Raw genomic sequence first — 27,052 nt, forward strand, 5'->3', positions numbered from 1 at the left:
GATCTCAGCTCACTGCATCCTTGACTTCCTGGGGCCAAGCAATCCTCTCACCTTAGCCTCCTGAGTAGCTGGGACTATAGGTGTGTGCCACCATGCGTGGCCAATTTTTTAATTTTTGCAGAGACAGGGTTTCACCATGTTGGCCAGGCTAATTCTTATTTATTTTAATTTTTATAGAGATGGGATCTTGCCATATTGTCATAGGCTGGTCTTAACCCCTGGCCTCAAGTAATCCTCTCACATAGGGCCCTTGAGTTGCTGGGATTATAGGCATGAGCCACTGTGCCCAGCTGATTGGTGTTACTGAGTTCATCTGTGTCTTTATTGTTTCTGCCTGCTGGATCTGTCCACTTTTGATAGAGAAGTGTTGAAATCTTCAACTGTAATCATGGATTCATCTATTTCTCCTTCCAGTGCTATCAGTATTTGTCTCATGTTATTTTGATGCTCTGTTGTTAGGTGCATACACATGAAGGACTGTTTGTCTCCTTGGAGAATTGACCCCTTTATCATTATTCAGAATTCCTCTGTATAATAACTTTCCTTGGTCTGAGCCTTTTCTGTCTGAAATTAATATAGCTACTCCTGATTTCTTTTGATTAGTCTTAGCATGTAATGTATTTCTGCAGTCATTTACTTTTAATCTTTATGTGTCTATTTCAAGTGAGTTTTTTGTAGACATCCCATATAGTTGTGTCTTGACAGATTCTTGATCCAGTCTGACTATCTGTCTTTTAATTGATACATTTAGACCATTGACATTCAGAGAGATTGTTGGTATAGTTGGATTAATATCTACCATATTTGTTACTGTTTTCTTTTTGCTGTTTGTTCTTATTTTTGTCTTCCACTCTTCTGCCTTTTGTGATTTTAATTGAGCATTCTATATGATTCCATTTTTCTCCTGTATTAGCATGTTAGTTTTATATATATATATAAATTTTTGTTTTTTACATTCTTTAGTGGTTGCCTTAGAGGTTGCAATATAATTTACAACTATTTTAAGTTCAATTTCAGATAACTTCTGCTTCCCAGGTTGTATGAGTATCTTATAATAGCAAAATCATTCTAATTCCTTCCTCCCATCCCTCATATCATATATATAAGATATGTGTGCATAGTTGCCCTTGATCTTAGCCAAAAGGCTGAGAAGCGATGTGTACATAATTGAATTGTACATAATTAAATGTGTACATAATTGAATTTTTGCTATTACTTTGAATCAAAAGTTTTCATTTTACCTTCTTGAATCCTCTTTCTTTCTTTATGTACGTATAAGTTTCTGATCTTTATCATTTACCTTTTCTGTAAAGAATTTTGCTGAACATTTTTTGCAAGGCAGGTCTACTGGCAAGAGATTACCTCAAGTTTTGTTTGTTTGAGAAGGTCTTGATTTTTCCTTCACTTTTGAAGAATAATCTTGCAGAATGCAGAATTCTAGGTTGGTAGGATCTTTCCCCTGAACACTTTAAATATTTCATTCTACTCTCTTCTTTCTTGCATGGTTTCTAAGAAAACTTGGGTGTAATTATTATTTTTGGTCCTCTATAGGCAAAATGTTTTTTTCTTATGGCTGCCTTTAAGATTTTTTCTTTGATTTTCTGTAGTTTGGAAATAATGTCTTAAGTGTAGTTTTTTGTTTTTTGTTTTTTTAGAGGTGGGGTCTCTTTGTGTTTCCCAGGCTGGTTCAAACTCCTGGGCTCACATGTTCTTCCTGCCTTAGGCTCGTGAGTGGCTGGGACAACAGGTGTGCACCACTATGCCTATCTTTCTCTGTGTAGTTTGTTTGTTTGTTTGTTTGTTTTGGCATTCATCTTGCTTGATGGTCTCTGAGCTTCTTGGATCTGTGGTTTGGTGTCAGACAATTTGGGGAACTTTTCAGTCATTATTACTTCCTATATTCTGTTCTTTTTTCTCTTTCTGCTCCTTCTGGCATTCTCATTATGTATATGTTACATTGTTTGTAAGTTGTCCCACAGTTTTTAGATACTCCAGTGTTTTTTAATCTGATTTTTTTCTTTGCTTTTCAATTTGGGTGGTTTCTCTTGAGATATCTTCAAGCTCAGAGTTTCTTTCCTCAAGCAGGCCCAGTCTGCCAAAAAAACATATCAGATGCATTCTTTATTTCTGTTGCAGTGTTTCCAATCCCTGGCATATTTTAGTTTTTTTTAGAATTTCGATTTCTCACCTTACATTGCTCATCTGTTCTTGCTTGCTGTCTACTCTATCCATGAGAGCCCTTAGCATTTTGTTTATTTTTGTTTTTTGAGATGGAGTCTTGCTGTCTTGGCCAGGCTGGTGTTGAAGGCCTGGGCTCGAGTGATCCTCCCTCCTCAGCCTGCTGAGTACCTGAGACTACACACACATGCCATTATACCTGGCAAACATCTTATTAATTGTTGTTTAAAATTTCTGGTCTGATAATTCCAACATTTCTGCTATATCTGATTCCGGTTCTAATGCTTATTCTGTCTCTTCAAACTTCGTTTTTTGTCTTTTAGTATGTCTTATGACTTATTCCTGGTAGCTGGACATGATATACTAGGTAAAATGAACTATTGTAAATAGGCCCTTAGTAATGGTAAGGAGCTGGGGAAGAGGAAGTGTTCTGTAGTCTTATGAGTAGGTGTCAGTCTTTTAGTGAGCCTGTGCCTCTGAACTGTGAATATCATGTGTCTCTCAGTCTTTTGCAGTCTTTAGGTGGGACAGGGTGGCTAGAGCGGGTTGGGGCTGGCCATTTCCCCTCTCCCACATGGAAGGCCAGAGCTGGCTTGAGTTTGGTATTTTTCTTCCCTCGGGTCAGCAGTTTCTGATAAAACTTCAGCAGGTTAGGCTCTGGTTATATAGTTTCGCCTGAGGGCAGACCCTGTTAAGAATTGTGCTCTGGTGCATTTCAGAAGGGTCTCTTTTTTCCCCCTATGCATGTCAGAAGCGTAAGGGAGTTTTTCTCTGATAATCACTGTGAGAACCTTGTTGAGTTCCTAGAGGTAAAACTCACAAAAGTGTGGGAGCCCCAATGACTGGCCGCCCCTGGAGTCTTTATCTCTCAGACTTGTCCATGCTGGGCCTCCAGCAATTTGTTAGTTGTAGTTCTGGATTTCATACATCAGCCCTGGCTCTGGGGGAGATTTGTGCTTGTGGGTTTCTGCCCTGCAAGGCTCAATTTTCTGCATTTGCCAGTCGGTCTCCAGTTTTGGAGTGCTTTGTTCTGTGACCTCACCTCTCTGATGGATCTAAGAAAAGCTGTTGGTTTTTCCCCTGCAACTTGTTCAGCTTTTTATTTGTAAGGAAGGAGTATCAACTTTCAGCTTCTTATGTGCTAGACTGGAAACCTGAAATTCTGTGTTTCTAGTTTTGTTTTTTTTTTTTTTTTTTAAACAGTTTCAAATAAGGCTGCTATAAACATTTGTTTCGAAGTCTATGTGTGAAGTGGGGAAGACCTTTCTAGCTAGACTTTTCTAGCAAGATTTCAAACCAAGAAGCCATAAGATAAAAGACTAATATAATGCATATGATAGACTAAAGACTAATTTCTTTAGTATGTAGAAAAGCCAGCGATGTATTAGAAATGGGCAAAGAACATGAATAGTGAGTTTAGAGAGTACTGTAGTAATATTGATTGCAGAATTGCTTATTATACTAAAGTTTTGGAAACAACCTTCATGACCATCAATTGGTGAAAAGTTAAATTATGATACAAATCTTACTGTACTGATAAGGAATAGAATGATCTTCAAGCTAGAAAAACAAATTTGAGAACAGTGTGTATAGAACACTGTGTTGGGAAGAAAATGTTTGCATTAGAATGTGTTTGTGTTAGATAATGTTTGTGTTAGGAAATAAGAGGGCAAATAAATGTATATATTAATGCTCATGGATTCATGGGTGTCTCTGTAGGGAGAGAGAAGAAACTGACAGGGGATGCCTTAGGGGAGGGGAATTGGAGGCCTGGAAGTAAGGGCTGGGCTGTAGACTTTCCACTGTATCTCCTATTCCTCTGTTTAAATTTTGTGCAGTATGCTTATATTATCTATATATTATAAACTAAAAATTAAAAGCCTATCACTCTGTCATAATACCGAAGCATTGATTTGTTAGTTTTTTGTTTTTGTTCTTGAGAGGTTTTCACTCTGTCACCCAGGCTGGAGTGTAGTGGTGCAAGCAGTCATAGCTCACTGCGACTCCAGTAATTCTCCTACTTCACCCTCCTGAGTAGCTGGGACTACAGGCACGTGCCACCAGACCTACCTAATTGAAACGCGTTTTTATGGAGACTGGGTCTCGCTATGTTGGCCAGGCTGGTGTTGAACTCCTGGCCTGAGGTGATCCTCCTGCCTTGGCTTCCCGAAGTGTTGGGATTACAGGTGTGAGCCACTGTGTCCCACTGATTTATCAGTATTTTTAAGTAGCTTCATTTAAAGTGACTGGTTGCATACAGTCTCCATATCTCAGTTTCCTCATATGTAAATGAGGGTGATAATAGTACTCAGGCTTTACCGACACAGTTTTGTGAAGTGCTTAAAAAACTTCTTGGTGCACAGCAAGCTCTAAGAGCCACCTGTTACTGTGTTCTACAGATGAATGACCTTGAAATGTTAGCCACACTGCAAGTTAACTTGCTGAGGTAGAACCATGCAACAGAGATTTTTTAAAAGTAGACATTGAGGCAGGGAAAACTTGGGTCTTCAGTTTGGATTTGCATCTTTAAGCTACATCCTATCCTCATTCGGCCACATCACTATCTTCTCTGCATTTGTCATCTTGGGTGAATCGACTCTAAGGCTGTGACCAGCTCTGGTGCTCTGAGGTTGACTGTTCTGGAAATCTTTTATTTCAGGACACCTCCTACCTGTTCATCACTGGCCCTGATGTTGTGAAGTCTGTCACCAATGAGGATGTTACCCAGGAGGAGCTCGGTGGTGCCAAGACCCACACCACCATGTCAGGTGAGAGGCCTTGAAGCTGACCTTGTTGTTTTCAAACACTGAGAAGAGGGCATTGCCAAAGAGCCTGGTGGCAGTTTTTGAGAAATGTTACTTAATTGGCAGACCTTATTTGGGAAGACTGGTACAGTCTATTGTACTACAATACAATACAGTGTATTGTTTACAGTTACAGTGATAAAGGTAGATTTAGTATAGAAAATTTATTAAATTAATAATGCCTGGTTATTCTTTAAAACAATTTAAAGCTCATTGCTGGAATGGTGATTTTAAGTAGGTATGATTTATATATGTACAGTTGAACCTTTGAAAAAAAATCTTATTGTGACATTTTTTATTCTAAGGTTAGTATATATCTTAGAGTACATAAGTGTTTTACAATCATTGGCCAGGTGCATGATGGTCATGTACCATGTGTTCACGAATTTGGTCATAGTTGTTCACTTCTTCTTTTTTTGTTTTTTTTTGAGACAGGATCCAACTCTGTGGCCCAGGCTGGAGTGCAGTGCACAATCTTAGCTCATTGCAGCCTCTGCCTCCCAGGCTCAAGTAATCCTCCCACCACAGACTCTTGGGTAGCTGGGACTACAGGCATGCACCACCATGCCCAGCAAATTTTTGTATTTTTTTTTTTTTTGTAGAGACGGGGTTTTACCATGTTACCAGGCTGGTGTCGAACTCTTGTCCTCAAGCAGTCTGCCCGCCTTGGCTTCCCCAAGTGCTGGGATTACAGGCATGAGCCACCATACCTGGTGGTTTTGTTTTGTTTTGTTTTGTTTTGTTTTTGAGATAGGGTCTCACGCTGTTGCCCAGGCTGGAGTACAGGGGCACAATGATAGCTCACTGTAGCCTCAGTCTCCTGGGCTCAAGTGATTCTTCTGCCTCAGCCTCTCTAGTAGCTGGGACTACAGGTATGTGCCACCATGCCCAGGTAATTTTTATTTTTAATATTTTTTTGTAGAGGTGTGGTCTCACTGTGTTGCCCAGGTTGGTCTCGAACTCCTGGGCTCAAGCAATCCTCCCACCTCAGCCTCCCAAAGTGCTGGGATTACAGGCATGAGTCACCATGTCCTGCTAGTTGTTCACAACTTTAAGATTACATGCCAAGTTTAAAATGTATAAAGATTATTCTGTGCTTCAGCATTGAAACAAAAAGTTCTTGTTTAAACAGAAAGGCATGGAATTGGGAGTAGGGCATGATTCTGATATTAGTGAAGACATGTTAGCTGTTGGAGTAATTATTGCAATTCCATGTTTTCTTGTAAAAGAAACCACCCAGCTGTGAATGGATTGCCTACCACACAACAATGTAACTAAAGACAGGAGAAATTACTTCTTTGAGAGATTTTACAGTAGTAAGAGGCTGGCGTGCCTGATTTATGCACCTCATTGCACTGGTTAAGGCATTGGGTCAGCATTTGTCAGCATTTCTTCCCAGTGTCCCTAAAGTACAGATGGGTATTATCAGTGAAGTCTTAGATTAGATGAAATATAGTTTAAAAAAAGTCAGGGCTCTTGATTCCCCCACCCACAAAAATTGTTTCTCCCCTTGTCAGGTTGGCATCGATCTTGACTCATTCCTTTCCCTTACCTATCAGCATCATTTAGCCCCATCTTTTAAGACATATGTAGAATCAGAACACTTCTCAGCATCACCTCCAGCATGGCCTGATGCCATGCTGTTGTCTCAGGGCTTTATTGGTAGCAGCCTGTTTTTCTTGCTGGGATATAATATAAAGCTGGGTCTTGATGGCGTCTTAGATTTGATGAAATACGCTGTTTATTTTTCCCCGTTTTAATAGCATGATATGTTTGTAGTAGAAAACATACAAAACATAAAAACCACTAGATATTCCATCATCCACAGATAATCACTAGTGATTTTTTGGTTATACCCTTGCAGTCTTTTCACGCAGATGACTGTGAATACACAACACTTACTCAAACGTAGGTATGGGCATACTCTTATATAACCTGAGGTTTTTTTTTTTTTTACTTGACAGCTTAAAGTAATGAATGTCTGCCATGACATTAAAGTTTCTTCTGTAGCACAATCTTAAGTGTGTTTTGTTTGTTTTTTTGATTGTAGGGCAGTATGTGGTTTTCTTTCTGGGCCTGAGGCTCTTTGATGGGCTGTGTCTGATGCGCTTGGCCCTGTATCCCCAGGGCAAGGCACAAAAAGATGCTCTATGCGTATATTTTTCTCTCTTTTTTCTCTTTTGGTAACAGCTTTATTGAGATGTAATTCATATATACTATACATTTTAAACACCTATTTGTAGTGTACAATTCAGCGGTTTTTAAATATATTCAGAGTTGCGTGATGATTACCACAATTTTAGGACATTGTCATCGCCCCAAGAAGAAACCCTGTGCCCATTAGCAGTCACTCTGCATTTCACCACAAATACTTCTGCTCTAGGCAATTACCAGGCTACTTTCTGTCTCTATGTGGATTTTTTCATTCTGGACATTTCCTAGAAATGGAATCATATAATATGTGATCTTTTGTTGCTGGCTGCTTTTACTTAGCATAATGTTAAAGGTTCATCCATATTGTATCATGAATCAGTACTTTATTCATTTTTATGGCCGAATAATATTCCAGTATATGGATAATACTACATCTAGTTTATTCACTGACCAGTTAATAGACACTAAGTCATTTCTACTTTTTGGCTATCATAAATATGCCTCTATTAATATTTATATGCAAGTTTTTGGGTAGACATATGTTTTCATTTCTCTTTGATTTCTGAGTTAAATGATAACTCGATGTCTAACTTTTAAGGAACTGACAGACTCTCTTCCAAAGTGGCTGTACCCATTTATAAATATATCTTGAATGAAAGAATTCTGTCATGCTGAAAATGCTTTTTATTCAACAAATACTCATTTAGAATATGTGGAAAAAGACAAATAGCAAAGGAATTAAAAATTTAAAATAGAATAAATAATAAAAATGTAGAAAAAAGCAAAGAAAACAAAACAAATATTCATTGAGTACCTCTGTGTGAAGCATTGTTTTAGGTGCTAGGAATACATCTGTGGACAGAACGAAAGACTCCTGCCCATCTGGGGCTCATATTCTAGTAGAGGAGATAGACAATAAACATTATAAGTAAGTACACTATGCGGTATGTTAGAAGGCAATACGTGCTATGGAAAAAGTATAACAGGGTAAAGGGGACTGGGATTGTTGTAGTTTCAAATAGGGTAGTAATGGCAGGCCTCACTGAGGTTAGGAGCTGAGCAGATTTTAAGGAGTTTAACTGCGTTGATATGTAAGTGGGGAACATTGCAGGCAGAAGGAATAGCTTATGCAAAGGCTCTCAGGTAGGAGAGTGACTGACCCGCTCAGTGGACAAGGAGGATCACTGGAGTAGAGACATGACACGATCTGACTTAAAAAGCTCTGGCAGCTTTGTGGACAAGAGACTGTAGGGGCAGTGGTGGAAAAAGGAGTCTGGTGGGATGAACCTGGAAGAGAGTTCTTGGCTCCACTTTCTCCATCATATCTATGGCCTTGTTGGCTGCTCTGTGATTTCGGAGTGCTCTTCAAGAATTATGGCTTGATTCCTCACTAGGAGCAGGTGGCTCCCCTCCTTTCCTTCCACTGTTGCTGAGCACCTGTTTGCCAGGTGCATTATTCTTAATGGGGGCCAGGCCTGATCTTACCCTGTTGGAGCTGATATTCCAGGAGAGATATCTGGCAGTAAACAGGGAAATAGGTGATGCAGGGAAAAGTACAGGAGGAGAACCTCCCCCATGGTATAGGGATGGATAGTGAAGGGTCTGGGAGTGGATATGGAGGTGACATTAGAGCAAGGACCTGAATAAAGAAAGGTGTGACCCTGTAGAGGTGTGGGTGCAGAACAGAGGGAACCCATGCTGCATGAGTTGAAGGACCACCCGGAAGGTATGTATTATGTGGCATTACATCCTCAGTGGAGAGTGCGGAGAACAGAGCTATCAGCACAGTCTGTTACAGACATGCCCTAGAAGGGTGTAGTCAGGCATGGAGCAGCAGCTTTGGGCTGGCTGGTACCCTGACTCATCATATATGCTCCCTGTTCTTTTAGGTGTGGCCCACAGAGCTTTTGAAAATGATGTTGATGCCTTGTGTAATCTCCGGGATTTCTTCAACTACCTGCCCCTGAGCAATCAGGACTCAGCTCCTGTCCGTGAGTGCCATGATCCCAGGTGGGTTGTAGGCCAGTATGCCTTCTCTCATTTTGCAGTGTAGCTTGCCTTTCTCTGCCCTGACAGGACCTTCAGGCTCTGCCCTGTTGGGCAGGTTGCAGCAGAGTGTGGTAGAGTGGCTCCTAGGTGTGGGGATGATGTCATGTTTGGCTGAAGAGTGGCCCAAAACATTTTTAAAGAAAAATTTTTTGATTTCTAAGAAACTCTTAAGTTAGCTAGAATTGGAGATGGAATTTTTTTTGGTCTGGCCTAGTCCCCATGAAGAGGTCTCTCATTTCCTTTCCTTCCCCTCACCCACAAAAGGAAGAGCCATGATTCTTCCTATGGTGACTATACCTGCCTTTTTTCTTCCTAAAGTGACTGGTTCCTGGGCTCTACTTAGTTGTCCTTTTGAAATAAATAAATGTAAAATGATGCAAACAGCATGCCCTTTAGGAGACGTGTTTATGCATACTGCTTGTAGCCAGAGGCTGGGACAGTCCTGGGGGAAGGGTGTGTTGCTGGCCATCTGGTGAAGACCTTTCCTCTTGCTGTTGGAGTCTATACACATATATGTGTATATACACGTATATATGTATGTGTGTATATACACGTATATGTGTGTGTATGCACGTATATGTGTATGTGTGTATATACACGTGTATATATGTGTATATACGTATGTGTGTATATATATACACACACACACATATCTATATATGTATGTATGGCAAGTTTCCCACTCCCTTCCCACAAAAGGTAACTGGCTCTTCCTATGTTGACTATACCTGCCTTTTTTCTGCCTAAAGTGACCGTCTGGTTCCTGAGCTCGACACAATTGTCCCTTTGGAATCAACCAAAGCCTACAACATGGTGGACATCATACACTCTGTAAGTGCCACATCTGCTTGTCTTGCCTGTCCTAGTCAGCCACTTTCATGGGTATTGTGCTTCGGCCTAGTGAGGAAGCACTGAACCACTTGGCCTTCCTGTCAGACAACACAGGTTGGGAATGGGGTGGGCACAGGACCAGTGGCCACTGAGTAGTGTGTTCTGGAAAGACCTAGTGGCTATAGATACCCTAGTGGCACATATGGACTTCAGGGCTGGAGATAGGAGTAGTAAGGGCCAGCAGAGCTCAGGAGTCTTTAGAAGGCCCTCTGAGGAGCATAAATTAGGGGCCATGTCCACAGAGTCTACAGTGAGGCCAGAGTGATCACTGTTAAGTATCTTTGGGGCCCTCTGCTCAGAGGGGGTTTTGTTTTTGTAGAGAAGAGAGTACACAGGGCATCCTAGAAAGTTGGAGTGTGTGCGTGGAGATCTGTGGGAGACAGGAGCAATTTGTACCTTTTTTTGGTACAGCGATTCCTGGGTCATTAAGTAAAGGGGACAGTGTTGGGCAAACTGAGGGCATCTGTAGATGGCCATTGCCTGCCTTATGGGTACACTGTGCTCTCAGTAGTCCTTGCATAATAACATGATGGCTCTCTGGTAACTCTAGAAATCAGATGCTCCCTCTTCCCTAGGGTTTGCTTTTTTCTGTTATTGTTTTTGTCTTTTTTATTCTTGTAGGCTCTTCCTGCACCAAGGATTAGCCTGAGGTGTAACCTTAAGGTCTTCCTTAAGTCTTTTCTGAGCTTTTGCAGGGGCATGTGCAATCATTCAAATTTTCCCTGTATATGCAGTTGTTTTTGAGTGTCCTAGTTGTTAATGTCTGGCTCCCAAAAGTAGAAAAAGAGAAAAAAAATGAAGACAGTAAAAAGGTGTCAGCCCTTTAAATTCCTTGCAAGTCACTTCAGCCCAAAGCAGGAGAGCCTCGCAACAACGTGGGGAATTGTAGCAACAGTGACCACCCATCTCTTTGCACCTCTATGATCAGAAGCAGCAGTCAGCAAGCACAGATTCTCAATATTTGGAGGACAGGGTGCTTTTTTGCCCACCCCAGCTCCTGCAAGCTGTGTGCAAACTGCTCCAGGAACCCTTGCGAAACTATGTGTCATGGAGCTGGGGTGGGGGATGGGTAGCTGCTACTGTGCCAAGAGCTGAAATTAACTCCAATTTTCAGTCCAGTCCTTCCCCTGGAAGTTGCAATCCTTCAACAGACGCCAGAGTCGAAATAGTTCCATCAGACAGATTCTGCCAGGCAATTGTTGCCTAGGTGGGGAGACAAATTCCTGATGCTTCCTACTCTGTCATCTTCTAACTTTTTCTTAAGGTATATATGATAGCTCTTGATTCTCATAAAGTTTTATATCCTGCTACCTATTACATACTCTTGTTTGTAATTTTTTTCTGTCATTAGGGTTTTTAAAATGTGGTCGTATACTGTCTATGTATAAATAGGAGTTCTGCTGGGTGCAGGAGCTCATGCCTGTAATCCCAATGCTTTGGGAGGCCAAGGCAGGAGGATCCTTTCATGCCACGAGCTCAGAACCAGCCTGGGCAACATAATGAGTCACCACCTCTACAAAAAGTAAAAAAATTTGCTGGGTGAGGTGGCCGTTGCCTTTAGTCCTGTTTACTTGGGAGGCTGAGATGGGAGGATTGCTTGAGCCCAGGTGTTTGAGGCTATTCTGGGTTATGATCATGTCACCTCACTCCATCCGGGGTGATGGAACAACACTCCATTTCCAAAAATAAGTAAATAAAGTTTTATCTTTCCAGTTATTTTACGTGTCATTTCTTTCCTTGTTTTGCATTGGCTACAACTTCCTATATGTCAAATGTAATGGGGAATCATAGTTGTAATTCTGGGCATCTTTGTATTATTTCTAAGTTTAGCAAGACTGCTGTCAGTGTTTCCTGATTTGTATCTTTTTTTCATGTTGAAGCTACTACTGGTTTCTGTTTTAAATATTTTTGTTGTTTATTTTGTCCTTAAAGTTCCAAATGAGTGTTGAATATTGTTGAATGCACTTTCAGTGTTTTTGGAGATGATCATGTGATTTTCTTCCTTAGATCTATTTATAAACCTATCCTCGTAGATTTCCTAATACTAAACTATTCCTTCATTCCTGAAGTTGTATATTCTGTTTGCTAATGTTTTGAGTTTTTGCATTAATATTATGTGATACTAGTGCGTATTTTTTTAGGTATTTTAAAATCAGGTTTTGGTATCGATGTTGTATTTGCTTTACTTATTTATTAAAAAAAAAATTTTTTTTTTTGAGACAGAGTTTTGCTCTTGTCACCCAAGCTGGAATGCAGTGGCGTAATCTTGACTCACTGCAACCCCTGTCTACTGGGTTCAACAGATTCTCATGCGTCAGCCTCCCAAGTAGCTGGGATTACAGGCGAGCACTACTATATCCGGCTAATTTTTGTACTTTTAGTAGAGACAGGGGTTCACCACATTGGCCAGGCTGGTCTTGAACTCCTGACCTCAGGTGATCCACCTTCCTTGGCCCCGCAAAGTGCTGGGATTACAGGTGTGAGCCACCATGCCTGACCTGTATTTGCTTTATGTATTAGTGTTCTAGGGCTGCCATAAGAAAATACCATAAACTGCATAGCTTAAATAACAGAAACTTATTTTCTGTCAGTTCTGGAGGCTAGCAGTCCAAGATCATGGTATTGACAGGGTTGGCTTAATTCTGAGGTCTCTGTCTCCTTGGCTTCTGGACTACCCTCTTGCTGTGTCCTCACAAAGTCTTTGCTCTCTGTGCATGCAGAAAGAGAGAGATCTCTGGTGTCTCTTCCTCTTTTTTTATTTTTCCTCAGAGACAGGGTCTTGCTTTGTTACCCAGGCTGAAGTGCAACGGTGTGACCTTGACTCACTGCAGCCTTGACCTCTGGTGCTCAAGTGATCCTCCTACCTCAGCCTCCGTAGTAGCTGGGACTATAGCTGCATGCCACCACATCTGGCTAATTTTTAAATTTTTTGTAGAGATGGCATCTTACTATGTTGCCCAGGCTGGTGTTTCCATTCATTCATTCATTTATTTATTTATTTTGAGGCGGAGTCTCGCTCTGTCGCCCAGGCTGGAGTGCAGTGGCGTGATCTCAACTGCAAACTCCACCTCCTGGGTGCACGCAATTCTCCCGCCTCAGCCTCCCACGTAGCTGGGACTACAGGTGCCCACCACCACACCTGGCTAATTTTTTGTATTTTTAGTAGAGACGGAGTTTCACCATGTTGGCCAGGATGGTCTCAATCTCCTGATCTGCCTGCCTCGGACTCCCAAAGTGTTGGGATTACACGCATGAGCCACCGTGCCCGGCTGGCTTTTCAAATTCTTTTTTCTTTTTTTTTTTTGAGATGGAGTCTCACTCTGTCACCAGACTGGAGTGCAGTGGCGCGATCTCAGCTCTCTGCAACCTCCGCCTCCCGGATTCAAGTGATTCTCCTGCCTCAGCCTCTTGAATAGCTGGGATTAAAGGCATCCGCCACCACGCTTAGCTAATTTTTGTATTTTTAGTAGAGACAGGGTTTCACCATGTTGGCCAGGATGGTCCTGATCTCCTGACCTCATGATCCACCTGTCTCGGTCTCCCAAAGTGCTGGGATTACAGGCATGAGCCACCGTGCCGGCCCAGCTTTTCCAATTCTTAAAAAAATTCAAGTCCTATCAGATTAGGATCCCCCTCTTATGACCCCATTTAATTTTAATTACCTCTGGAAAGTCTCTCTCCAAATTTGCTGTGTTTTTTTTTTTTTCTCTCTTTGAGACAGAATCTCACTCTGTTGCCCAGGCTGGTGTGCAGTGGTGAGATCTCGGCTCATTGCAACTTCCGCCTTCCAGGTTCGGGCGATTCTTCTGCCTCAGCCTCCTAAGTAGCTGGGATTACAGGCATGTGCCACCATGCCTGGCTAATTTTTGTATTTTAGAGATGGAGTTTCGCCATGTTGGCCAGGCTGGTCTCGAATTTCTGGCTTCAAGTGATCCGCCCGCCTCGGCCTCCCAAAGTACTGACATTAGAGGTGTAGGTCACTGCACCTGGCCCATATATTTACTTTTAACTAAAAAAGTATTGTATTATTACACCTTTTACTTTGCTTTTTAAAAAAACTTCTTCTGGCCAGGTGTGGTGGCTCATGCCTATAATCCCAGCACTTTGGGAGGCTGAGGCTGGTGGATCACTTGAGGTCAGGAGTTTGAGACCAGCTTGGCCAACATGGTGAAAACCCGTCTCTACTAAAAATACAAAAATTAGCCAGGTGTGGTGGCGCGTCCCTGTAATCCCAGCTACTCGAGAGACTGAGGCAGGAGAATCACTTGAACTGGGGAGGCACAGGTTGCAATGAGCTGAGATCGCACCATTGCATTCCATTCTGGGTGACAAGAGCGAAACTCTGTCTCTTAAAAAAAAAAAAAAAAAAAAAGACAAAAGAAAAAAAATGGAATATGCTAGGAACAAGAGCAGTGACTTTAGAGAGAAGGTACTTAAGAGTACACACACAAATCAATATGGTAGTCAAGGGAAGGCATTACTTCTGGGGAAGAAGAGTACAAAGGAAAGAGAGAGGTACCTTTGGAAATAGTGAAGGAAAATGAAGCAAGGGGGGTAAATTTATGTATCTGCAAGACATACAAAATCCAAAAAACTGAAGGACACTATGCCTTTCCCCACCACCCTCCCTAAAATTAGTCACCCGTGAACTAAACTGCACTTTGCTATGCTGACAGAAGAGGGTGCTCTTGAACTAGGATTTTTGTTCATTTGTTCATCTGCCAACTTTGGAGAATGCGGGTACAAATAGTTTTCATTTATATAAAGCTACAGTAAGAAAACAAAAAGTGAGAATGAAACATTTCAGTTGATGGAACTCCCTTCACTATAAAAGTCAATCATGAAGCAGCTGACCATGCTTCAGTCTGAGTGCAATAGCCCCTGATAAGCATTTGAAGTTGTAAAAATAGAAAATTCAGAAACTAATGACAAAATGGAGGGATAATAGTAAGAAGTGAAGTTAAAGCTGATTGAATTAAGAAAATGGGCAGGGGAGACAAAATCACATCAGAAATGATATCAAAATTTCAAGGTGCTCAAATGAGAATGTATTTGAATGAAAATTTAATAAGAAACATTGAAGAAAAATAGATAAATAGCCTAAAGAACGAATGAAATAATATAAAAAAGTAAAAGTAGATTTTGCTTTCTCACCACAAAAAAGCGAGGTGGTGAATATGTTAACTAGCTTGATTTAGTCATCCCACAGTGTATACATATATGAAAACATGTACATTGTACATATATGCAATTATAAAATTTTAAAATACAAATTCCTTTAAAATTATTGGTTATACTGTCACATCTGGGATTAATTTTTTTAAATTACTAGTTAAATGTATCAGAAAAAAGTGACTACAATGAAAGGCAAAGAAGACTGAACATACATATAATTGGAGTATCTGAAGAAGAAAAACCAGTAGAACAGACTTAATATTTAAAACTGTAATCCAAGAAAATATTCCAGAAATAAAATAAGATTCAGAGTTATATAATGAAAGAGCACACTGAGCACGTGGGAAAATTGACTGAGAATGGTCAAACTAGAGAAAATACTGATTAACCGTTGGATTTTTAAAATAAGGAGAAATCCTCAGGACCTTTGGGCAGAAATAAAATGATTTTACATGGGCAAGAGAATAAAATGGCATCCAACTTCTCCAAAGCAACATAGAAAAGCAAGGAAACAACAGAAAAGCACTTTCAGGAGGCTGAAGGAAAGAATCTGTGACTAAGGATTTTATGTTTAGCAAAGCACACCTTCATGTATTAAGACTACAGAAACCCAGTTTTAAACACCGAAGAACCGAGGGAAGTTTGCATTAATGAGGCTTTCTTGAGAAATCTACTAGAGAATGAGCTTCATCCCATCAAGAGGTAGCTGGAGAGATTTCAACAGAAGGATTGGTAGTGATTATCTAATATACTTAATTATAATTCTAAGACTAAAACAGAAGTGGGGATGAGGGTAGAGAACAATGTATAAGAGTTATATGTTTAGTTTCAGAAAAAAACGCAACTGAAAAATGGGAGGAGAAGAGAGGGAAAGAATATAGCAGAATCAGCTCACTGATTACTGTTAGCTAACAGATATCATTAAAAACAAACTAGTTAATGAAAGATTAAGGAAATGAACTAAAGGCATCAAAAGGCATAATTACAAGGGTAACCACTAGGCTAAAAAATATAAACATTCTTTAAACTTCTCACATAAACAGTATATATCACTGTGGGTAATGATAAAGGGGAAAAATATAAAAGACAAACAGTAAATACAGAATACATAGTATTTATAAAAAATAAGATGACAGGCCAGGCACAGTGGCTCATGCCTGTAATCCCAGTACTTTGGGAGGCTGAGGCGGGTAGATGACCTGAGGTCAGGAGTCGAGACCAGCCTGACTAACATGGAGAAACCCCATCTCTACTGAAAATACAAAATTAGCGAAGTGTGGTGGCGCATGCCTGTAATCCCAGCTACCTGGAAGGCTGAGGCAGGAGAATTGCTTGAACCCAGGAGGCAGAGGTTGTGGTGAGCCGAGATCGTGCCGTTGCACTCCAGCCTCGGCAACAAGAGTGAAACTCCGTCTCAAAATAATAATAATATGGCAGTAAAAAAGTAAATGTCATACCAATAAATATGGATGGGTATAATTCACTTGTTAAAAAAATGTCTAATTTATTATGGACCAGCTACATTCAGTATATAAATGTGATTCAGAAAAGCTAAAAACAGGGAATGGGCAGAAATATACTGGGAGAATGGAAACAATAACATAGCAGTATTTGTGACACTAATAATGAACAGTAAAGTTTAGGTATTAACCATGATAAGGACTTTTTTTTTTTTTTTTTTTTTTTTTTGGTGATATGAAGTCTCACTCTGTAACCCAGGCTGGAGTGCTGTGCTACAATCTCGGCTCACTGCAACCTCCACTTCCCAGGTTCAAGTGATTCTCCTGCCTCAGCCTCCCAGGAAGGACATTTTCAACTGCTAAAAGCCATAGGTCACAATGATAATGTAAAGCAAATCAAATATCTTTGCCACAAATAACCACCATCTTTATAAAGCTGAAACTATAGGAGATTGAACAGACTTAGGTAGAAATACTAGGAGATGTATACACATCTTTGTTAGTACAAGACAGGTCAAATGGACAAAAATAACAATTTAGGAGACCTAAATAACATAATAGATAGATCTTAGGCATCTATTTTGGACTGTACACCCTGGTCATGAACAATAAATCTTATTCTAAAGTACACATGGAATATTCACAAAAGTTGATCATATGTATTAGGTCAGAAAGAAAACATCATTAAATCCCATAGAGCAAAAAATACTGTGAAACAACATTGCTTAAAATTAGAAACTTACAACATCTGAAACAAAAGCAGCCTCCAGCCAGGAAATAGATCTTCTAGTAAACAATTCTTGGATGAAAGGGGAAAATAGAAACCAAATGATAGAATTCTAAAAAGAAAAAAAGACAAAACACTGTGTCAAAACCTACAGAATATGTTTAAAACAATGAACAGATGAAAATTTATTTCCTGAAACAGTAAAAATGGGAGAAGGAAAATAAACAGGCCAGGCACAGTGGCTCACACATGTAACCCCAGCACTTTGGGAGGCCGAGGCGGGTAGATTGCTTGACCTCAGGAGTTAGAGACCAGCCTGGGCAACATGGTGAAACCCCATTTCTACTAAAATACAAACAATTAGCTGGGCATGGTGGCGTGTGTCTGTAATCCCAGGTACTCAGGAGGCTGAGACAGGAGAATCGCTTGTACCTGGGAGGCAGAGGTTGCAGTGAGCTGAGATCATGCCACTGCACTCCAGCCTGGGCAACAGAGCAAGACTCCATCTAAAAACAAACAAAAAAACAAAAAAAAACACCAGATTCCCAACTGGAAAAGCCAGGGAAAAATCCCTATAAAATATTTCAGAATAAATCCAAGAAATAATAAGGATAAGTGCAGAAATGTATGATGGAAATAGAAGAATAGTTGCAATTAGTAAACACTGGCTAACTTCAAAAGAGACAGTAAAAGCAGAAGTATGAAGTGAAAAAGGGAATAACCATTGAAAAAGAAGAAACTTAAGAATCATTAAGAGGCCAGGTGTGGTGGCTCATGCCTATAATCCAAGCCCTTTGGGAGGCTGAGGTGGGAGGATTGCTTGAAGCCATGAGTTGAAGATCAACCTGGGCAACATAGTGAGACCCTGTCTCTACAAAAATTTTTTAAGTTAACTGGCACCTATAGTGCCAGCTACTTGAGAGGCTTTGGTGTAGGGGAATTGCTGGAACATAGGAGTTCAAGGCTGTAGTGAGCTGTGATTGCACCATCATACTCTAGCCTGGGCAACATAGACCCTGTTTCAGAAAAAAAAAAATTCTAAGAGACAAAGATAAATTGGAAAATTTGGAAAACACAGTTTAACAGAAATTGATCCCATCAGAGGTAGGAAGCTTAAATGAACCCCTAAAGGAATTACTTCACCAAAAAGCACCAGGAACTGGATCCAGTGGCTCATGCCTATAATCCCAACATTTTGGGATGCTAAAATGGGAGGATTGTTTGAGCCCAGGAGTTTGAGACTAGCCTGGGCAACATGATGAAATTCTGTCGCTACGAAAAATAAATTAGGGCCAGGCAAGGTGGCTCACACCTGTAATCCCAGTACTTTGGGAGGCTGAGATGGGCTGTTCACCTGAGGTCAGGAGTTCGAGACCAGCCTGACCAACATAGAGAAACCCCGTCTTTACTAAAAATAGAAAATTAGCCAGGTGTGGTGGCACATGCCTGTAATCCCAGCTACTCGGGAGGCTGAGGCAGGAAAACTGCTTGACCCTGGGAGGTAGAGGTTGCGGTGAGCCAAGATAGCTCCATTGCACTCCAGCCTGGGCAACAAGAGCGAAACTCCATCTCAAAAAAAAAAAAAAAAAAAAAAACCAGGCATGGTGGTATGCACCTGTAGTCCCAGCTACTGGGGAGGCCGAGGTGGGTGGGTCGCTTGAGCCCAGGAAGTTGAGGGAGCAGTTAACCATATTTGTGCCACGGCAGTCTACCCTGGGTGACAGAGCAAGACTCTGTCTCAAACAAACAAACACCAGGCCCAAATAGTTTCATGTGGAATTTCTGAGACCTTTAAAGGCCAAATAGTCCTCGTGCCACATAAATTCTTCCAAAGCATAGACAGTAAACAAAACACACAAGAACCTTCCACAATTTTTTAAAGAAGTATGATATCAATACCTGAACCTGATAAAGGTAGTACTTAAGATTTCAGTTTCATATTGCTTATCTCTTTAAAATTACATCTGTGGCCTAGTGGGATTTATTCTAGGAATGCAAGATTGGTTCTAGGAAGCCCAGTAATATACTGTATTAACACACATAGGGAAGAAAAATCACAATTATTTATATAGACACTGAAGAAAACCTTTAAGAAAGATCAATACCTATTCTTGATAGACTTCAGAAAATAGGAATTGATTAATACTTAATGTGATAAAATTTGATATAGACCTTTTCGAAAGCCAGCATCTCACCTAATAAAGACTAGCTTCTACTAGGATTAGGAACAAGTATAGGATGCCCATTATTTCCATTATTATTTAACATTGTTCTGGAAATATTAACCAATGCGGTTAGCCAAGAAGAGGACCAATTAGAGACAAAAGCCTTGGAAAAGATGTCAAGTGGTAACATAGGTGATATGGTATTATAGTATTCAATAAAACTCTAGAGAATGCATTATTATACTGAAACAATAATTGAGGAACAGGATACAAAATTAACATACAGAAATCTTCATATACACAAGCAGTAACCAATTATGGTTGAGTAAAAGCCTCTTTTACATAGCAACAAGAAGATAAAATAGTAATAATTTTAACAGGAAATGTACAGAAGCTGTTGTAGGGCAAATTTATTTTTTTAGACAGGGTTTCACTCTGTCACCCAGGATGGAGTGCGGTGGCCCAGTCACAACTCACTGCAGCTTCAACTTCCTAGTTAAGCAATCTCACATTGCCAGAACTACAGGCATGCATCACCACACCCACCTGATTTAGTACCTTTTTTTTTTTTTTTTTTTTTTGTAAGAAGTTGTGCTATGTTGCCCAGGCTGGTTTTGAACTCTTGGGCTCAAGCGATCCTTCCGCCTTGGCCTTCCAAAGTGCTGGGATTTTAGGTGTGAGCCCCCAAGCCCAGCCCAGGGTGATCTTAAAAACACTTCTGAAAATCAAAAGTAGGCCAGGCATGGTGGCTCACACCTGTAATCCCAGCACTTTAGGAAGCTGAGGAGGGAAGATCCCTTGAGCCCAGGAGTTTGAGACCGCCTTAGACAACATAGTGAGACCTTGTCTGCACAAAACAAAACATAAAAGTAGACTTGAACAAATGGAAAGACATTCCTTGTTCCTGGGATTAATGTTATGAAAAAGTTGGTGGTTCTTAAGTTGTTTTATAAACTTAAGACAATCCCAATAAACAGTTTTTAAAAAATAGAACTAGATAAGTTTATACAAAAGTGCACATGGAAAAATAGAAGTGCAAGAATACCTAAGAATATACCGCAAAAGAAAATCTGTAAGTTGGGACTAGCCATGTTTTATATTATAGCATCCTATAGTTAAAACTGTGGTACAGGCACATAAATAGACCAGTGGAATAGAATAAAAGAGCCAGAAATAGACTCAAGTACATACAGAATTTTAGTACAGTTACGCGTTGCTTAACAACGGGGATATGTTCTGAGAAATGCATCATTAGGCAGTTTCTTTGTGCGACCATCATAGAGTGGTCCATCACAAACCTAGATGGTATAGCCTATTACACACCTAGAATCTGTGGTATAGTCTATTGCTCTTAGGCTGCAAACCTGTACAGCATGTTACTGTACCAGACACTGTATACAGTTGTAACACAATGGTAAGTATGTATCTAAACATAGGGTACAGTAAGAATAGGGTAGTACAATAGGACCACCTTCCTATAGGCAGTCCGTCATTGACCAAAACCTCATTGTGCAGTGCCCGACTGTATATGATAATGATATTTTATCAAATCTCGGGCAAAAATTAGCTTTTAATAAATGATGCTGGGACAACTGACTAGCCATTTAGGAAAACATAAAATTAGATTCATACTTTACACCATGTACAAAAATAAACTACAAATGGGTCAGAGAACTAAATATAAGCTGTGAATCCATACAAGCACTAAAAGAAAACACAGATGAATTCCTCTGAAACCTTAGGGGAAGGTTTAGAAATGCTTTTGAACTGTAACTCAAAAACTAGTTTCAGTGAAAGATAGACAAAGCTGACTGTAAAAATTTTAAAACCCCACTCTTCATAACAAAAAACTATAAACAAAAGACAACCAATATGCTAGAAGAAACTCTTTGCAACATGTATCCCAGAGTATGAATATTCTTAATAAGGAGCTCTTCCACTGAAGAATTAACGACCAAAATTGATAGAAAAGTGGGCAAAAAAGCCACGAATAGATAGCTCACAAAAAAGATATAAAATGGACCTTAAACATGTCAAAAGATGTTCAACTTTATAGTGCTAGAAATACAAATTCAAATTACACTGAGTATTTTCTCGTATGTCAGATTGGCTAAAAATAAAAACCCTGAAAACACTTTCCACTGGAAAGTCAGTGGAGAAGCGGGCACTCTTGCACATTGCTGGTAGGGGACTCGGGTATTATCCAGGACTAAATTAGCATTTGCCCTTTGACCCAGCAATCCCATTCCTAGCAATTTACCCTGAAGATACACTTCCCACCATACAAAATTATAGATGTGCGAAGTTACTACCATTACATTGTCATTTGTAATTGTGAGATACTCTAAATAACCTAAATGTAAATTTTAAAATAATGTAAGCCACATGTAGATTGGTTGAATAAACTTTGGTACATCACGCAGTACAGTACTATGCAGAAGTGAAAAAGAATGAAGATCTCTATGAATTGATAGGAAGTGATTCCCAGCCGGGCGTGGTGGCTCACGCCTGTAATCCCAGCACTTTGGGAGGTGGAGGCGGGTGGATCATGAGGTCAGGAGATCCAGACCATCCTGGCTAACACGGTGAAACCCCGTCTCTACTAAAAATACAAAAATTTAGCCAGGTGTGGTGACGGGCGCCTGTAGTCCCAGCTACTCAGGAGGCTGAGGCAGGAGAATGGCGTGAACCCAGGAGGCGGAGCTTGTAGTGAGCCAAGATCGCGCCACTGCACTCCAGCATGGGCGACAGAGCCAGACTGCGTCTCAAAGAAAAAAAGGAAGTGATTCCCAGTACATATTAAGTGAAAAAATTCAAAGTGCAAGAGTGTCTACACTGTTACTTCCCGTGTAAGATAGAAGGGTAAATTAAAAGATACAAATGCAAACACACACATAATACATCAGAAAATAATGAGATTAATAACAGGGTAGGTGGGACTAGGGTGGAAGGGATGGGGAAGGAACACTATTAAACTATTAGTATTTTACATATTAAAAAATAAAATCAAGACTGGGGAAAACCTTTAAAATGAAATACAAATATGAACCTGTTTTAAATGAATGACTTTTGAACATATATTTTGACTATATACTTTTAATCTAAAGACCGAAATAGCTGTAAAAAAATTCTAGTTAGTAGGTCTGTTTTTTGTAGCTGTGTAAGTTAGCAATTCTGAAACCATTTTCTCTGTATTTGAGGATCGAATAAATAAGTACATTTTGAGGGTAGTGGCAGCCAGATTCTGCTATTGGAGAAGGGAGTTGTGAATATGGCAAGAGAAAAAAATCTAGAAAGAACCCTATAGTTGCGTTGGAGTAGAATTTGAATTATCAGCATGAACTCATGGTTTTTCATATAGCTGGACTTTGGACGTTTTAGAAGGAGTCACACACAACCCTAAAAGGAACCCAGGCCTTTTGGAGAAATGACTGATTGTAGGGCTGGGGCAGGGAAAAAACCAAGATGAACCAGAAAGTAAGATAATTCCAAAATGTAAGGTAGTGCTCAAAGAATGATGGGTACACTTTAGAAGGACACAGGAACCAGCATGAAGGAACTTTGGTAAATATAGGACAATTTGAACATAAAATGATGGTGAAAGATTATAATCCATAGAATAAAACAAGAATCCATAAGTTCATACTGATACCATATAAGTAAATGGGAAAGGCAAAGATCTTTCTTGCGACAGATGCCAGTTAATAAATGGAGAAGTAAAGTGGAATTGGAAAACTCACCATTTGGGCTGGGTGAGGTGGTTCACACTTGTAAGGTGGGCAGATTGCTTGAGCTCCGGAGTTTGAGACCAGCCTGGCCAACATGGTGAAACCCTGTCTCTACTAAAAATACAAAAATTAACCAGGTATGGTGGCATGAACCTGTGGTCCCAGCTGCTTGGGAGGCTAAGATGGGAAGATTGGTTGAGCCTGGGAGGTGGAGGCTGTAGCGAGCTGAGGTTGCTCCACTGCTCTCCCACCTGAGTGGCAGAGCAAGACCCTGTCTCAAGAAAAACAAAACAAAAAAAGCTCACCATTTGGCAGCTACCATGACAGTAATGAGTCAGGCAAGAATCATGGCTGCTTTATGGCTGCTAGGATGCTAAACCTAGTGGATGAAGAACTAGATTAATGATTAAAGTTTGAAGAACAGGACTGTATGTAGTCTCAAAGTATTTCCTCACAAAATTCTTATTAAATTGGAGAAATAGTAACTTTACAAGGAAACCTGCAGATATCACCATCATTAATGGACAAATCAACACCTTGTGCCACTTGATGAGAATGTTCCTTCTGTGGTATTCCCGCGGAAAGGCTTAGCTCAAAATTACACATGAAGAAATATCAAAGGAACCCAAATAGAAGGCATGCTTTACAAATTAACTGGTCTGTTGTCTTCAAAGATGTCATGACTATGAAAGACAAAGATGGAGGGAGAAAGTTAAAGGAGCCTAAAGAGACACGATCACTAAAAGTGCCAGGTGATCCTGACTCAGGTTCTGTACCAGAATTTTGTTGCTTATGCTGCTATAATGGATACTATTGGAACAACTGGCAAACTTGAATAATGTTATGTAATAAGAAGTAGTGGCCGGGCGTGGTGGCTCACGCTTGTAATCCCGGCACTTTGGGAGGCCAAGGTGGGTGGATCACGAGGTCAGGAGATCAAGACTATTCTGACCAACATGGTGAAACCATCTCTACTAAAAATACAAAAAAATTAGCTGGGTGTGGTGGTGCGTACCTGTAGTCCCAGCTACTCGGGAGGCTGAGTCAGGAGAATTGCTTGAACCCAGGGGCAGAGGCTGCAGTGAGCCGAGATCGTGCCACTGCACTCCAGCCTGGGCAGCTAAGTGAGACTCCGTCTCAAACAAAATTGTGAACTGGGTACAGTGACTCATGCCTGTAATCTCAGCACTTTGGGAGGCTGAGGCGGGTGGATTGCTTGAGCCCAGGAGTTTGAGACCAGCCTGGGCAAGATAGCAAGATGCTGTCTTTACAAAAAATACAAAAATTAGCTGGACATGGTGGCATGTACCTGTAGCCCTAGCTACTTGGGAGCCTGAGGCAGGAGGATTGCTTGAGCCCTGGAGGTCAAGGCTGCAGTGAGCTGTGATCATGCTATTGCACTCCAGCCTGGGTCACAGAGCAAGATCCCGTCTCAAAAAAAAAAAAATAATAATAATAATAGTATTGTGGTAATGTTTATTTCCTGATTTTGATAATATCACTGTAGTTGTAAAAAAAAGAACGTTCTTGTGTGTTTATGTATATAAAAGAGTGATGGTTGGGCACGGTGGCTCACGCCTGTAATCGCAGCACTTTGGAGGCCAAGGTGGGAGGATTGCTCAAGCCCAGGAATTGGAGACCAGTCTGGGCAACATAGCGAGACCTTATTGCTACTAAAAATTAACTGAGCATGGTGGTGCACAGCTGTGGTCCTAGCTGCTTGGGAGGCCGAGGGGGGAAGATCACTTGAGCCCAGGAGATCAAGGCTGCAGTGAGCCATGATTGTACCACTGCATTCCAGCCTGGGTGACGGGGAGACCCTGTCTCAAAAAAAGAAAAAAAAAAAGAGCAAAATAATAAATGAAGAATCAGGGCGAAGGGTATATGTACTGTTCTTGAATTTTTAATTTTTGTTTATTTATTTTTGAGACAGAATCTCCCTCCGTTGCCCAGGCTAGAGTGCAGTGGCACAATCTTGGCTCACTGCAACCTCAGCCTACCCGTTCAAGCGATTGTCCTGCCTCAGCCTCCTGAGTAGCTGGGATTACAGGTGTCTGCCGCCACACCAGGCTAATTTTTTGTGTTTTTAGTAGAGATGGGGTTTTGCTACATTGGCCAGGCTGGTCTTGAACTCCTGGCCTCAGGTGATCCACCCGCCTTGACCTCCCAAAGTGCTAGGATTACAGGAGGGAGCCACTGGGCCTGGCCTGACATTTTTAGTTAGGTCGGAAATAATTTCAAAGTGAAAAGGTAAAGTTGTCATAAAAAATTCCAAATTCAAATAGGACTTTGAAAACAACTTCACTGGTGTGTCCATCTTAGCAGCAGCTGGGATTTTCTGTACCATTTCTCCGCAGCAGGGAGGAGGTGCTGCCTCTGCCTGTTGTCCTGCTTCCTTGGAGAACCTGTGATAGAGATGGGGCTGTCTACCTCTACCTCTGTAATAGAAATGTCATTCTGTAGTGTCGTTACATCTTATACTTGCCTTTATCATTTTGAACTCAAGTAAATTTATTCCTGCAGGTTGTTGATGAGCGTGAATTTTTTGAGATCATGCCCAATTATGCCAAGAACATCATTGTTGGTTTTGCAAGAATGAACGGGAGGACTGTTGGAATTGTTGGCAACCAACCCAAGGTGGCCTCAGGTAGGATGGAGAAGCTCTTCCAAGCCTCAGTTGTGGGGTTGGAGGCCAGGGAAGCCTGGGTCCATGGTGTCCTTTCTGCCTTTGCCTGTTCTTCAGACATATGACCAGAAGAAAAAAAAATCTAAATGGTTGCTATAAAAGCTACTTTTTTTTTTTTTTTTTTAAAGACAGGGTCTTACTGTTGTCCAGGCTGGAGTGCAGTGGTGTGATCTCAGCTCACTGGAACCTCTGTCTCCCAGGGTCAAGCAGTCCTTCCACCGCAGCTTCCCGAGTAGCTGGGACTACAGGCACATACCACCATATGTGGCTAATTCTCTTTTTTTGTATTTTTCCTAGAGATGGGGTTTTGCCATGTTGCCTGTGCTGGTCTCGAACTCCTGAACTTAAGTGATGCCCCCACCTCAGCCTCTGAAAGCGCTGGGATTGCAGGCATGAGCCACTACACCTGGCCTATAAAAGCTACTTTTAATATCTCAAAATGCTCCTTTCATACTCCTTTTCAAAGGTTTATAGGAAACTTACATTCTTAGTGTATAAGGTTTTTAATTTTTTAGGGGTCAGTTTTCTGTTACTCCCTACCCCCAGTTAAATATATGACTCACCCACTAATCAACGAGCTCCATGAGGACAGGGGTGGTGATGTCTTATTCACAGTAGTATCTCCAGTGCCTTCAACAGTGCCAGGTACATAGATGGTACGTGACAAGTTAATGGCATCTTACCATGTCTGTGCCCCACAACTTTCTGGTGATATGGCCAGAACTGAGTCACAGTCAAGTGAGGGAGACTCTTCCATGGCTGTTCTCTGGGAGGGATTGGGAGTGCTGGGGTGGGGACTGTGAATACTACTTCTCACTATTTTTCCTCTTAGATTTGTTTTGTATCCTTGTTTAGGAAGAATCTGCCTTTCTTCATGACCCAACTTCATCTTTTATTTCTGCCATGGAAATGTTTTATTGTCTTTAGAAAACTGTTGGCTGGGCTCGGTGGCTCAAGCCTGTAATCCCAGCACTTTGGGAGGCCGAGACGGGCGGATCACGAGGTCAGGAGATCGAGACCATCCTGGCTAACACA

At 40.9% G+C, this 27,052-nt stretch overlaps 1 protein-coding gene across 7 annotated transcripts in view; it reads left to right on the forward strand.

Annotated features, from left to right (window-relative positions):
• The window catches only part of PCCB (propionyl CoA carboxylase, beta polypeptide), a 104,052-nt gene that overhangs the window by 59,253 nt on the left and 17,747 nt on the right, over positions 1–27,052 (forward strand). For all 7 annotated transcript variants that reach the window (XM_012000031.1, XM_012000030.1, XM_012000036.1 and 4 more), the window contains 4 exons: positions 4,838–4,946; positions 9,026–9,146; positions 9,935–10,016; positions 25,855–25,978. In XM_012000031.1, coding sequence (XP_011855421.1) covers positions 4,838–4,946; positions 9,026–9,146; positions 9,935–10,016; positions 25,855–25,978 — 436 coding nt within the window. The remainder of the gene's footprint in view (positions 1–4,837; positions 4,947–9,025; positions 9,147–9,934; positions 10,017–25,854; positions 25,979–27,052) is intronic.

Source organism: Mandrillus leucophaeus, unplaced genomic scaffold (assembly GCF_000951045.1).
Source record: "Mandrillus leucophaeus isolate KB7577 unplaced genomic scaffold, Mleu.le_1.0 Scaffold612, whole genome shotgun sequence".
NCBI classification, from domain to species: domain Eukaryota; kingdom Metazoa; phylum Chordata; class Mammalia; order Primates; family Cercopithecidae; genus Mandrillus; species Mandrillus leucophaeus.